The following is a 12,507-nucleotide window of genomic DNA, read 5'->3' as shown; positions in this document are numbered from 1 at the left end:
AATCAAGCATCGGTGTGTATGTTGTTACACACTCCAAGGTTTTAATACACAAAGTATTATCAGCTCATAGAAGTGTTGCTTGCAAGAGAAAAAATAATACTGTCAGACGTGAGGCTCAAACCCATTTGCGCAATAGAATTTAAGTCACACACCTCAACCACTCAGTCAAAGCATCTTGGGATCTTTAATATTGAACTTTGATGTACCAAAGGCCATTAAAAATCATGAATATGCCCATGGATTGATCCAAATGACTTGTGTCCGACTAAAGTATATCATCTAAAAAAAATCCAGTCCTGGCTTTAAGTCAGTAAGAGAGAGTGTGCAGACAGGCATCAAGGAATCTCACCCTGCTGTTATTGTTTTTGCTATAGAACCGTCTACTAAGCAGTGGGAAAGCCAGTAAGTGGAAGTTACCTGCATACTTGTCACTAGTACTGGTTTGGTTAAGACCTGCCAAGGTTTCAAAAATGGCTTCTGGGAAGCTGTCCTGAAAAGTATTAAGGGACTGCATGGCAGAGATACATGTAGTAACGAAGAAACGACCTAAGTACTCAGACCCAAATTCAAAAGGAACATTTTTATTAAGCCTTCTCATCAAATCAAGCAAAGAAGTTAGACTTACCAAGATTGAGATGAATGCCCGGAACGAATGAATTGACAAAGAACATAAGGATAACAAATCCCAGCACAGTCAGGCATTTGATAAGAAGAATTTTGTCTGTTATTCTGTGCTGCAAGTAAAAAAATATTCACAAAGTGTTACAGAAGTAATCACTTACTATGTACAGAGTACACATTTTTAATCCAGCATCTTTTGGTAAACTGTAAATGTCTCTTTCTGCACTGTATGCATAGTAAAAGAAACAAAAAAAAAATCTTGCAAAAAAAACTTTCAATTTTCGTGGGAAAAAGAAGATTCTATAAAAATGTTATTTTATACAAAAAAGATTTCAGATGGATCTTCAACTTCTAACTGCAATTGGTATGTAATATATAACAACTAAAATCTATTTTAATAAATAAAAGCAATTTCATTATTGCACTGTTTCAGTGGTTCCAGTTTAGCTAAGACAACTGTTAATTAAAGCCTCTTGCTGCAAGTATGAATAGCAGGAATATACAAATCACAGCTACTGAAAATGTTTGTGGTTATTCAGCAAACCTACCGCATACTGTACAATTGTGGCCCTGAAAACTACAAAATAATCCCAGAGTTTACCTATTCACCCCCAGATGCTACTTCTATCATTCACCATTCTAATACCCATTTTCTTCCTAACTTCTACATTCCTCTTCTCTGATTTCTCCTCCTCATCTACTGTCTTCCAATTCTCTTTTCAGTCTCATAGTTTCATAGTTTCTAGGGTCAGAAGGGACCTGAGTAGATCATCTAGTCCCACCCCCTGCCATGGCAGGAAAGAGTACTGGGGTCAAATGACCCCAGCAAGGTGTTCATCTAACCTCCTCTTAAAGACCACCAGGGTAGGAGCCTGCACCACTTCCCTTGCAAGTTGGTTCCAGATCCTAGCCGCCCTGACCGTGAAGTAGCGCCTTCTGATATCTAGCCTAAATCTACCCTCTGCCAGCTTGTGACCGTTATTCCTGGTCACTCCTGGTAGTGCTTGGGGGAACAGGGACTTCCCCAATGCCTGTTGGTCCCCCCTGACTAGTTTGTAACAGGCCACTAGATCCCCCCTCAGCCTTCTCTTGTGGAGGCTGAACAGGTTCAGGTCCCATAGCCTCTCCTCATAAGACCTGCCCTGCTGCCCCCTGATCATGTGAGTGACCCTCTGGACCCTCTCCATGTTGTCCACATCCCGCTTGAAGTGCAGTGCCCAGAACTGGACACAGTACTCCAGCTGCGGCCTGACCAGTGCCGTATACAGGGGGAGTATCACCTCCTTGGACCTGCTCGAGATGCATCTGTGGATGCATAACAAGGTGTGGTTAGCCTTCCTGACTGCATCCCCACACTGCTGGCCCATGTTCATCTTGAAGTCAATGATGACTCCAAGATCCTTTTCCGCCTCTGTCCTGACAAGAAGGGAGTTCCCCAACCTGTAGGTATGGTGCCAGTTGTTCCTCCCCAGGTGCATCACTTTGCACTTGTCGGTGTTGAATCCCATCCTATTCTCATCCGCCCACTCCCGTAACCTGTCTAGGTCCGATTGCAGCCTATTCCTCCCTTCTAGTATGCCCCCACATCTTAGTGTCATCAGCAAATTTAAACAGGGTGCTTTTTACCCCCTTGTCCAAGTCGCTGATGAAGATGTTGAACAGTACGGGCCCGAGGACCGAGCCCTGCGGAATCCCACTGCCCACATCCCTCCAAATCAATAATGACCCATCCACCACCACAGTCCCCCAGTTTCTTAATGAGAACAGGGTAAGAAACAGTGTTGAAGGCCTTCCAAAAGTCCAGGAAGACTATGTCCACTGCTACCCCTGCATCTAATGATTTGGTGATCTGATCACAGAAGGCTACCAGGTTGGTCTGGCAGGACCTGCCTCTAATGAACCCGTGTTGGTTGCCCCTAGGTATGATCTCCCCTGCTGGCCCCTCGTGGATATGCGCCAGAATAATTTTCCCAAAAAGCTTGCCCAGGATCGAGGTAAGACTAACTGGCTTATAGTTTCCCAGGTCCTCCTTCCTCCCCTTTTGGAAGATGGGAACCATGTTGGCTCTCTTCCAGTCCTCTGGCACCACACCAGAGCACTACAAGTGCTCTTAAAGCCATGCCAGGGTCCTGCAATGACCTCAGCCAATTCCCTCAGTACTCTGGGGTGGAGATCGTCTGGACCAGCTGACTTGAATACATCCAGTCCCTTCAGAAGTTCCCTAACTAGTTCCTCACTAACCCTTGGCCTAGGTGTGCCACCCCTGGGGCCTGAGAGGGGCCCAGAGGTGGGGTGACTGTTCCAGTCCCTGCTTAGGAAAATGGAGGCAAAGAAATTGTTAAATATGTCAGTTTTGTCATTTGGTGTGACGAACCAAATTTCCTAATGTGTCCTGCAGAGACCCCGCATTACCCAGAACCATTTTTTTGCCCCCTAAGTATTTAAAAAAGGACCTCTTATTGTCCTTAATCCAGGAAGCTAATCCTAGTTCCATCTCTGCCTTGGCCTTCCTGACTGCCCCCCTGCATCCCTGAGCAACTGCAGTATAGTCATCCCTGGTGATGGCCCCTCCTTTCCATTGGGTGTACGCCTCCCTTTTAGCTAGGAGACGTTCCCAGATGCTTTTGGTGAGCCATGGGGGCTTGTGTGCCCTCCTTCTCCCTTTGATCCATGTTGGGATTACCTCCCTTTGGGCTTGGAGGATTGTCTCCTTAAGGAGCAACCACTCTCCTTGGACACCTGGCTCCCCTCCCCTCCGAGACCTCAGTGCTTCCCCGACTATTCTCCTTAGCTCATTGAAGTCCGCCCTCCTGAAATCTAAGGCTGCTGCCTTGCTGCAGGCCTTTGCCACCTTGCACTGGATGGTGAATTCCAGCCAGCGATGATCACTGTCGCCCAGGTGGTCAAGCACCTGCAGCCCCCTCACCAGGTCATCTCCCCTGGCCAGCACCAGATCCAATAAGGCGTCTCCCCTGGTGGGGCTGTGCACCTCCTGGGTTAGATGGAGGTCCTGCATTCTGGCTAAGAACCTACGTGAGCAGTCAGATCTGGCTGACTGCTCTTACCAGCAGATGTCTGGAAAGTTCAGGTCCCCCATGACTACCACATCCTTAGACTTCACTACCTCCATGAGCTGACCTAAGAATTCCTGGTTGAGCTCTTCCCCTTGGTTGGGAGGTCTGTAGTAGACCCCCACCATTAATTCTCTCTCCCCTCGACTGCCTTGTATTCTAACCCAAAGCACTTCAGAGTGCCCTTCCTCTGATTCTTTGTTAATTGACGAGGATGGGTATTCCTCCTTAATATAGAGTGCCACGCCCCCACCTTTCCTTCCTATCCTGTCCCTTCTGTACAGCCTATAGCCCTTGACATTCACTGCCTAGTCATGCATTGAGTCCCACTCACTTTTTGGTATTCACCCCTCCATCCTCATTCATCTGTCCATCCTCATTTTCAGCTACCATCTGCCTTTACATCTTCCTCTCCACTTCCTAATTTAATGCTATTTTAAAAATTGATCTGACTTCATATGTGGTTTCTCATATAAAAGACCACTGAAAGTGTATTAAACAGTTAAACTAGAAGCACATCTGCATTTGCCAATTTAAGGTGTATTAAGGGCACAGGTCTACATGTGTGTGCCCTTAATGCACTTTAAAAACAGCAATTTTAGACTATTTTCCCCTAAATTTGATACCTGCTTTTGTCGGTATGAAATTTAGGCATGAATAGCTGAAGTACCTTAACGCACATATGGATGCACTAAGGAGCCTTAACACTGTATGTCAACTGACTGTACAGTGGGAACTAACTGTAATTCCCAAGTTGGTCCGCATGCTGCATTAATAAGCTTTAGCACATGCACGTAGAAACATGCACCTTAATCGCCTTAATGCACATTGGGCAAATGCACATTAGGTTTAGACACGCATAAAATAGGGTGGCCATCATAGAGGACAGTCCAGTTGTCCTCTGTCCTCTATTGATATGAAACCGGATGCCTTTATGTCCTCTATTTTTCTCTTGGAGAGAAAAAGGCATCCAGTTTCAAATCAATAGAGGACAGAGGGTTAGAAAACTGGAATATCTTCTATGATGGCTACCCTAGCATACAAGCATGTGTAGACACACCCTATAAGCTCTATCAGACAGTGATCATCTTTTTTTTCTGTTTTTGTAGAGCACATAGCACAACTGGATGCTGATTCATAACAGCAGCTGAAAGGCACCATCTCAACACTAGCACAAGCATGGTATAAGTAACAGTATGCTATAAACAAACTATATTAGTAGTAGGTGTTCTATATAGTTAAAAGGCACTGGTATAAGCAACCTCTTCCCTGCTGGTATCTAAATCAAAGCTTTAATAAATGCTTAAATCCGTTGCTAAAATATGAAGTAATTAATTAAAATAACATCATAATATTTAAGAAAAATATCATGTCATGCTATCTTAACTCTATCCCATTAATTGGCTGGCCTAGCAGGATTTCATCTTTCCATGTAGAGTGTTAAATTCATGCAGTTAGATTAGATCTAGGTTTTCCTTTTAAGTATTACTTATGTATTGAATAGTGTTGAAGCTGCCAGTTACCTTTTTTTGGAGTTCCTGAATATTTGTTTCCCAGTTTTTATCTTCTTGTGAAATTTGTCTGAAAGAAAACCAGAGATACTTTTTAGTAATTAGGTGCAAAACACAGGAGGTGAAAGTGCCTCTCTATTCGGCACTGGTTAGGCCTCATTTAAATTATTGTGTACATTCTGGGCTCCACATTTTACAAAGGACATGGAGAAGTTAGAGAGGGTCCAGAGGTGGAAAAACTTCTTCACTTTTGGAATAGTAAGGCAACTACCAAGGGAAGTTGTAGACTCTCCATTGCTTGAGGTGTTCAAGAAGAGGCTGGAGCCACTGGTCAGGGAGGATGTAGGCGCAGATATGTCTAGGGTCTACTATGGGTGTTTCCTATGCTTCTGGGCATTGCTGGTTGCCCCCACCCCCAATTTCTGCTATATGTGTCAGGATGTTTTTAAGACTTCCTCAGAGACACTGAGTGTTGACTATAGTCAAGCCTAGGGACTGGCTGGGGTGTGCCAATACTCCTGCTGGGACCCAAGCTGGAAGTTTCTGGCTTGAGGGTCTTGCCCCTCCACTCAGAGTCAAACCAATCATCATACATGGGATCAGGAAGGAATTATAACCTATGGTCAGACTGGTACAGACTGTGGGAGGGGTTTGCCTTCCTCTGTTGTGGGATGCATTGCTCTCTACTCAGGATCACTTGAGCATATACTGACAACATTTAATAGAAGCAGGACACTGACTGCTATGGTTTCCCTGCTTCACCTGTGGCAGGTTAGGGTGTTAGGTTTGTGTTGTGTCAGGGTTGATGGTAGTCTTATGTAGAGTTTAGATTACAGATTATATAGAATGGTTTGAATAGGAATGATCCTGAGTCAGGCAGAGGGTTGGACTAGATGATAAGCCATATTTCTCTATGGCTCTATGATTAAATTAGAGCTCTGTCACAATCATCTTCAGATAACAGTATGGGAATATTTAGATCATCCTTTATGAGCATTGTACAAGAGGAGTGAACCCCACACTGCTATTGAAACCACTCACAACATTCTGATTAGCTTCACTGGAGATAAAATTTCACTTCAGGGTCCCATAACATATTCACCTATCTTACCAAGAAATTTTAACTCACTGCAGGGGTCCAAACTAGCAAATCTCATCACACAGCTGAGGCTCAAAACTGTATTTATTTCCTCCATGACTTTCAGATGTTAACACAGGCCATTCTTATCTAAAACAATGGTTATGGTTGATATCACAATCAGAACTTTTCAAAAACAGTATTATCAGCAGGGAACCTGGTTTTCTCTGATAATTGCAAGTCCCAAGAATCCCAAATTTTTAGAGATACATGTATCCATCTATCTATATATCTAGATCTAGAGCTAAATTTAGATCCAGATCTAGATATATGTAAATGGCATTTCATTTTAATCATGGAAAAATGTGGAGGGGGGATTATATCTAATTTTTTTTTAATCAGAGAAAACCAGGATCCCTGATTATCAGTATAGTTGGCCTTCCTGCCTTAAGTCTTGGAATTTACAGTTAAGGAGTTTTGTCATTAATACTAGTGAGTATCATGATGAAGAAATCCTGACCTCCAACATCAGAAAGATAGTTTATATTTATCCTTCAGACTTTCACTTTTTTGTACATCATGTTTTTATATTTTATTGCCCTTTTAAAATAATTTATTTTTTAAAAGTTGATTTTGATCGTGTAAAAGGAATATAGAATCATAGAAAATTTGGGTTGAAAGGGACCAGAGGAGGTCATCTATTCCAAACCCCTGCCCAAAGCAGGACTATCCACAACTAGCTCATCCCAGCCAAGGCTTTATCTAACCAGGTCTTAAAAACTTCCAAGAGAGTCTGCAACCTCTCTGGGTACCCTGTTCCATTGCTTTATTGCCCTCCTAATGAGAAAGTTTTTTCTTATACTTATATATACTTCCCTTGCTGCAACTTGAGACCATGACTCCTTGTTCTGTCATCTGCCACCACTGAGAAAAGTCTAGCTCTCCTTTTTGGAACTACCCTTCCAAGTAGTTAAAGGCTGCTCATGGGCAACTGGTGCTCCCCAAGTCAAGGGAGGGGGGGGACACCAGCAGGGAACAACCAAGGGCCAGCCAGCAACTGGTGGGGGGGGGGAGGGAAGGGTTCCCCAGCAGCCGGTCACCGAGCATGCCAGCAGCACAGTAGCAATGGTATTGCCGGCACTGCTGCATGGGGCATAGAAGTGGCAGAAGTGCCACCAACAGAGCCAATTTCAGGGGGGGCACTAGCACTTTCTGTGCCCCCCTACAACACAAAGCACTTGCTTTTGTGGGGGGCACCAGCACTCCCCATGCCCCACCATGTGTCACCTATGAGGCTGCTATTAAATCCCCCCTTAGTCTTCTCTTCATCAAACTATTCAATGTGGATGCTTTCAGCATTAAAATCATGTTAAGTTAAAAAAAACCCTCATTAGTTTAGTGAAAGAAATTTTAAAATACAATTTTAAATACATTTTAAATACCAGTTTCTCTTTTCATGGTGTTAATTTAATTGTCTACATTTCACTTAGCTTGGACAATGAAAATTAATAAATTAGTTCCACTTCTATTTATACTCAATTTCATGGGCATGAATGACTGATAACCATTCTTACAGGAGTTTTTAAAGATTTGGCTTAACATTTTTGTTAGTCTTAAATTTATAAAATCTCTCTCATTCCTAGCATAATAGTTTAACTGTGGTGCTGTTTAATTTAACAGATGATCATTTATGATTTTAGTATGAAAAATATTAGATATTAATGTCTAGTTACTAATAGGGGATCTCACAAAGGGTGTGAAAAGATGTAACATTTGAAGCATTTCAAACCCCTTTGAAATGTTTCAAAAGCATAGCAGACAAACATACTCCCTTTGAGATTCAAAAAAACTTACAAAAGTACTCAAAATATGTTCTGTTTTAATGTTGTGTAAACTGGAGAACAGAAAATCTTACTGTGTGCCTTCAGTAAAATAGATAATTTATATAAATGATGTTATTTTGTTTATATAAAACTTTTATTGCTGATTTTATTGTACTGTTTTGGTGAAAGCCGTGAATAAATTACTACTACTTTTCTAAAAGACTGAATAAAACTACTATTTAGAAGCACTTCTGTTTAGAAAAGCCTGGCAGAATGGCTCAGCCCCTTGACAGTCCCCCTTGTCCCCAGGGGGTGGTGGGGATCGCAGCCTCAGAATGAAGCAACCCCTGGCATGTACCCTGGCATGGAGCCATTGCAATTTTACAGCACTCCAGCCAGGGGGCACAGCAGTACACGTGGTCTCTCCTCTCCATGGCTGAAATGCTCCAGTTTTTAAGTGCTTCAAAGTTCTGAAGCACTTCAAATGTTATGTCTGTCCTTACTCAAAGTCATCTCCCTACTGAAAAGCTCTTTAATATTTTAGAGAAACAAGCAGCAGCAATTTGTTACCCTATAGGTTCTGAAGGCCACCATTGCAAAGAAAATGACTAAAAAGGACCAAAAAATCAAGGTGCCTCAATGTATTTCTCAAATTGCTTGTAACTACATGGTGTAAGGTCAGAAGGAGGCTCAATATCCAGCTCTTGTCCCACTGGAAAATGCACCAATCTTTACTCACCTAATTCTCCTTTAGATTACTTGGATAAAAAGTAAATTAAAGGGAATATTCCCATAACACATTCCATAAGCCAGGTTCTTACCTCTACTCTGAGGCACAGGTAAGAGAGTTCTGATCAAAGCATTGAGAGACCACACCCCACCGCACGACACTGAAATAAGAGCTGTTCAATAAACTGCAACCCCAATAAATTATTCTCCCTTTCTCTGAAAGGTGTGATTCCAATGGGAAAAAAATCTGGACTGCAACAGAATTAAACTGGAGGGATCTTGTGCAAATTTTACCTGTGGAATGTTTTGAGTTTTTTCCTCAGCAAGATCTCCAGAGTCAGAACCTTCTGCATCAAGAGACATTTCACAGCCGTTTCTTCTCTGCTGGCTGGGTTAATACGCTGTGCTGTCAGTCGCCAAACATGGATCTCATGTTTCAGCTCTAAGAAAGAGAATAACTTAGTTTAAAGCAGATATATAACACATATTAAATCAGAGACCCAAACAAAAAGTAAACATGAAGATGCAGAGAATGTCTTGGACTCAAGTCAAGCCATTAGACTAAAAGCAGCCTAAGGCTAATGAATCTCCTGTAAAGGAATTTTTTTTTAAAACTCCTTACTGCAACAACTTTTGCATTGCTATGGTGGAAGAAAGGATGCAAAATATATAAATATTATATATATTATATTATAATATATAACACATTTAAAAACTTAAACCAAATAAAACTTAAACTCAGTTTCCTAGGAAGAACGTGCCTATGGTAATTCCTAGGAAAAACATGCCTATTACAGGTGGCTTCCAATGACTTTGAGTCTAATATTAAACCCTCTGGGGTTTTTTCCCCATTTGTACTTGCTTGTATCCATTAGGAATAAACAGTCTTATTATTAAGCTTCTAACATCATTTTACTGATCCATATAAGGAAAAATACCCATCTGAAACAATCAGAATGGAGAGAAAAAATGAAGGTGACTGAAGCATAAATAATGTGTCATGTTTTCAACATAATTTGCAATGTAGACAGCACCTTGATGAGAGACAGCAGACTAAAAAACTGTTCCACCTCAGTCACGGCTGCAACATTTTGCAGGGGATGAAGAGCGGGGAAAGAATATCCCTAAGGAATAAAAGAAGAGCTCCTTTGTTGGATAGATCCTGCAAGAATATTTTTTCCCTGATTTGCAACCCAATTAATTAACCAGGATTAATCACCTTGTATTTGCTAACTACTTATGTGGACAGAAAACTATAGCATGAAAAGAAAGGCTTTAAATCATTGCATTCCTTACTGCTAGTTGCAAGTAAGTAGTAAAAGTCATTTAAATTTATAAGAAATAAAAATGTTTCTTTATATAGTGCTGGAGGCAGTGTTAGTATTTGTTCTTGTCATCACTTAACTCACAGGCCAGAGAATTTTGAAGCAAAGAAAAAGAATACTAAACATATCTGTACAATCCTCTCTCTGTAAGCAATTTTTCACAGCTACAGCAGATTATAAACATGTAGGGATTGACCCAACAGAGATGCACCCTTGATACAATCATTCCTCTGTGTGTGCAGATAATGCAAAAAGAAAAAAAAAGGACCACAGATAGCAACTGATTTATATTTTGTATATCTATAAATATAAATTCTGCTTTCCAGCCACATAAGTGGCTATTCTCAGAGGTTACAAACATAGATGGATAGAATTAAAGGCCAAATAACCTTTTGGACATCATCAGCCATTGCATTTCACCTAGTTTCCTTACTATTGACACCAATAACTTGTGCTGAGTGAAAGAATATTTTTCAGAGTCCTGGCTTGAAGACTTTAAGAGATGGAGAGCCCATCAATTTCCTTGGCAATTGGTTAATCTATTACATGAACGTGTTTTACTTTCAAAATGAATTAGGCATGCACTCTGATTAAACCTAGTAGAAAAAGGCAGAACAAGAACGAACACCTGGAACCTAAATAACCATTTAGTGAACCCAATATTCTTTCCCTGTAAAGGTACATAGGCATTACATTTCAGTCACCTCTCTCTCCTTTTTGACAAGTGAAACAGATTGAGCTCCCTAAATCTCTCCCTGTAAAGCATTTTTTTCCAATCCTCTGATCATGTTTGCAACTCATTTATACTGCTGTTCTAGTTTTTCAGCCTTCTTTTTTTCATGTTGAGACCAAAGCTATGAGTGACATTCTACTGCTGGTCTTGCCAATGCATGAAGAAAATATTAAAAATCATGGTTACTTACATGGCTTTGTCGAGTTGTAAGACAATATAAGGCCCTATGCATGGCAGCCACATGGGTACATAGTTGTATATATTAATACAGTCTAGAGACATGCAGTTAGACAAGCAGCCTACACTAGCCTGGGGTATAGGAGATTAAGAAGATCCAATGCCATGCTACGATAGGGAGAGGGAAAACCACTGTGGATTGTAACCACACTATTACGGACCTATAAGGTAGCAAAAGTCATTCTTACATTCTTACACAATGGTTTTAACATGTGATGTATAATTTCTGAAGCAAGGAATATTCAAAGGCATTAAGAGTCTTTGTCAGTTACTGGCATGTGTAAGAGGTTCAGGCCATCCCCTCAGTCTTGCTTCTAGCTGGTGATTTTAAGCAATTCTCTTTATATTGGTGATGGCTCATGATGTGCCTGATGTAACCATCTCTCAACCACTGGATGGTATTAGATACCATGAAGCACCTCACCAGTTTCATGTACTTGTGGGGTACTCTTAAGGCTCACAGGATGCTTTTGTTGTTTGGGTCCCATGCTCTAAGTGCTCCAACCATCAGTGGCTACACTGTCACATTATATTCCTTCTCTGCCAGCATATCAGCCAGTGGTCTGTACTTGGACAGCTTTCACTCACAAGCTTTAGTAAAAGCCTGCCTGTGGTTCTCAAACAGGATGATCATGTTGATCATCAAGACCTTTTCACTATCTTCATCTGTTACAATGATCTCTGGGAGCAGCTAGTTGCTGCACCATAGGATGGCATGGTTCACAGCTACCATCCTGACCAACACCAACATAGCCTTCCCCAACTGACCCTGGATGGCATTGTAATGCAGTTTCCATGCTCTTGTGTGGGGCCTGCAGCCACACAGGACATGAGGCAGGGTGTCACTATCATAGCCACATCTCCAGCATGAGATAGGCTTTGCAAGTTGTGGTCTACATTCCTATTCTAGACATAACTTCCCTGTTTAGATACTAGGAGCTCATACTCATTCATGTTTCTACTTTGATGCTTCAATCCTTTTCACAGTCACTGCTAACTAGGGCATAGTTTCCCTTTCAGCTACTATGCCCTAAGTGACTGATTCCTAAGTGTATAATCTTACATTTGGTTGCATCATCTAGGCTTTGCTTGAATGAGTCGTGTTTATCATGCAATCCAGATCACTCTGAAAGGCTATTTTGTCTTCATTATTTACCCTTCCAACAATCATTGGGTCATCTGCCTATTTTATCAGCAGTCATTCTTTGGTTATATTGTATGGTCTTAGGACTAACATGACTCCTTGCAGAACCCCTCTAGTAACACCCACATTCAGTGATTATTCCCCATTAAGAGGTATCTTCCATGAGTTAGCTAATTTCTTAATCTATGTAATGTGTGCCTTATTGCACTGTATAGTGCTACCTTTTAAATAAGAA

General features: G+C 41.4%; 1 protein-coding gene across 1 annotated transcript in view; it reads right to left on the bottom strand.

The window, feature by feature from the left end:
- The window catches only part of OCA2 (OCA2 melanosomal transmembrane protein), a 416,292-nt gene that overhangs the window by 183,484 nt on the left and 220,301 nt on the right, over positions 1-12,507 (bottom strand). Inside the window, exons 16-18 of the mRNA XM_090031667.1 lie at positions 9,128-9,275; positions 5,216-5,273; positions 626-734 (exon numbers count right to left, since the gene is read on the bottom strand). Coding sequence (XP_089887793.1) covers positions 626-734; positions 5,216-5,273; positions 9,128-9,275 — 315 coding nt within the window. The remainder of the gene's footprint in view (positions 1-625; positions 735-5,215; positions 5,274-9,127; positions 9,276-12,507) is intronic.

The sequence above is a fragment of the Crocodylus siamensis genome, chromosome 1 (assembly GCF_052110815.1).
Source record: "Crocodylus siamensis isolate JL-2025a chromosome 1, ASM5211081v1, whole genome shotgun sequence".
In the NCBI taxonomy this organism is placed as follows: domain Eukaryota; kingdom Metazoa; phylum Chordata; order Crocodylia; family Crocodylidae; genus Crocodylus; species Crocodylus siamensis.
Note: the sequence above shows the minus strand (reverse complement) of the source record. Positions and strands in the feature narration are given on the sequence as shown.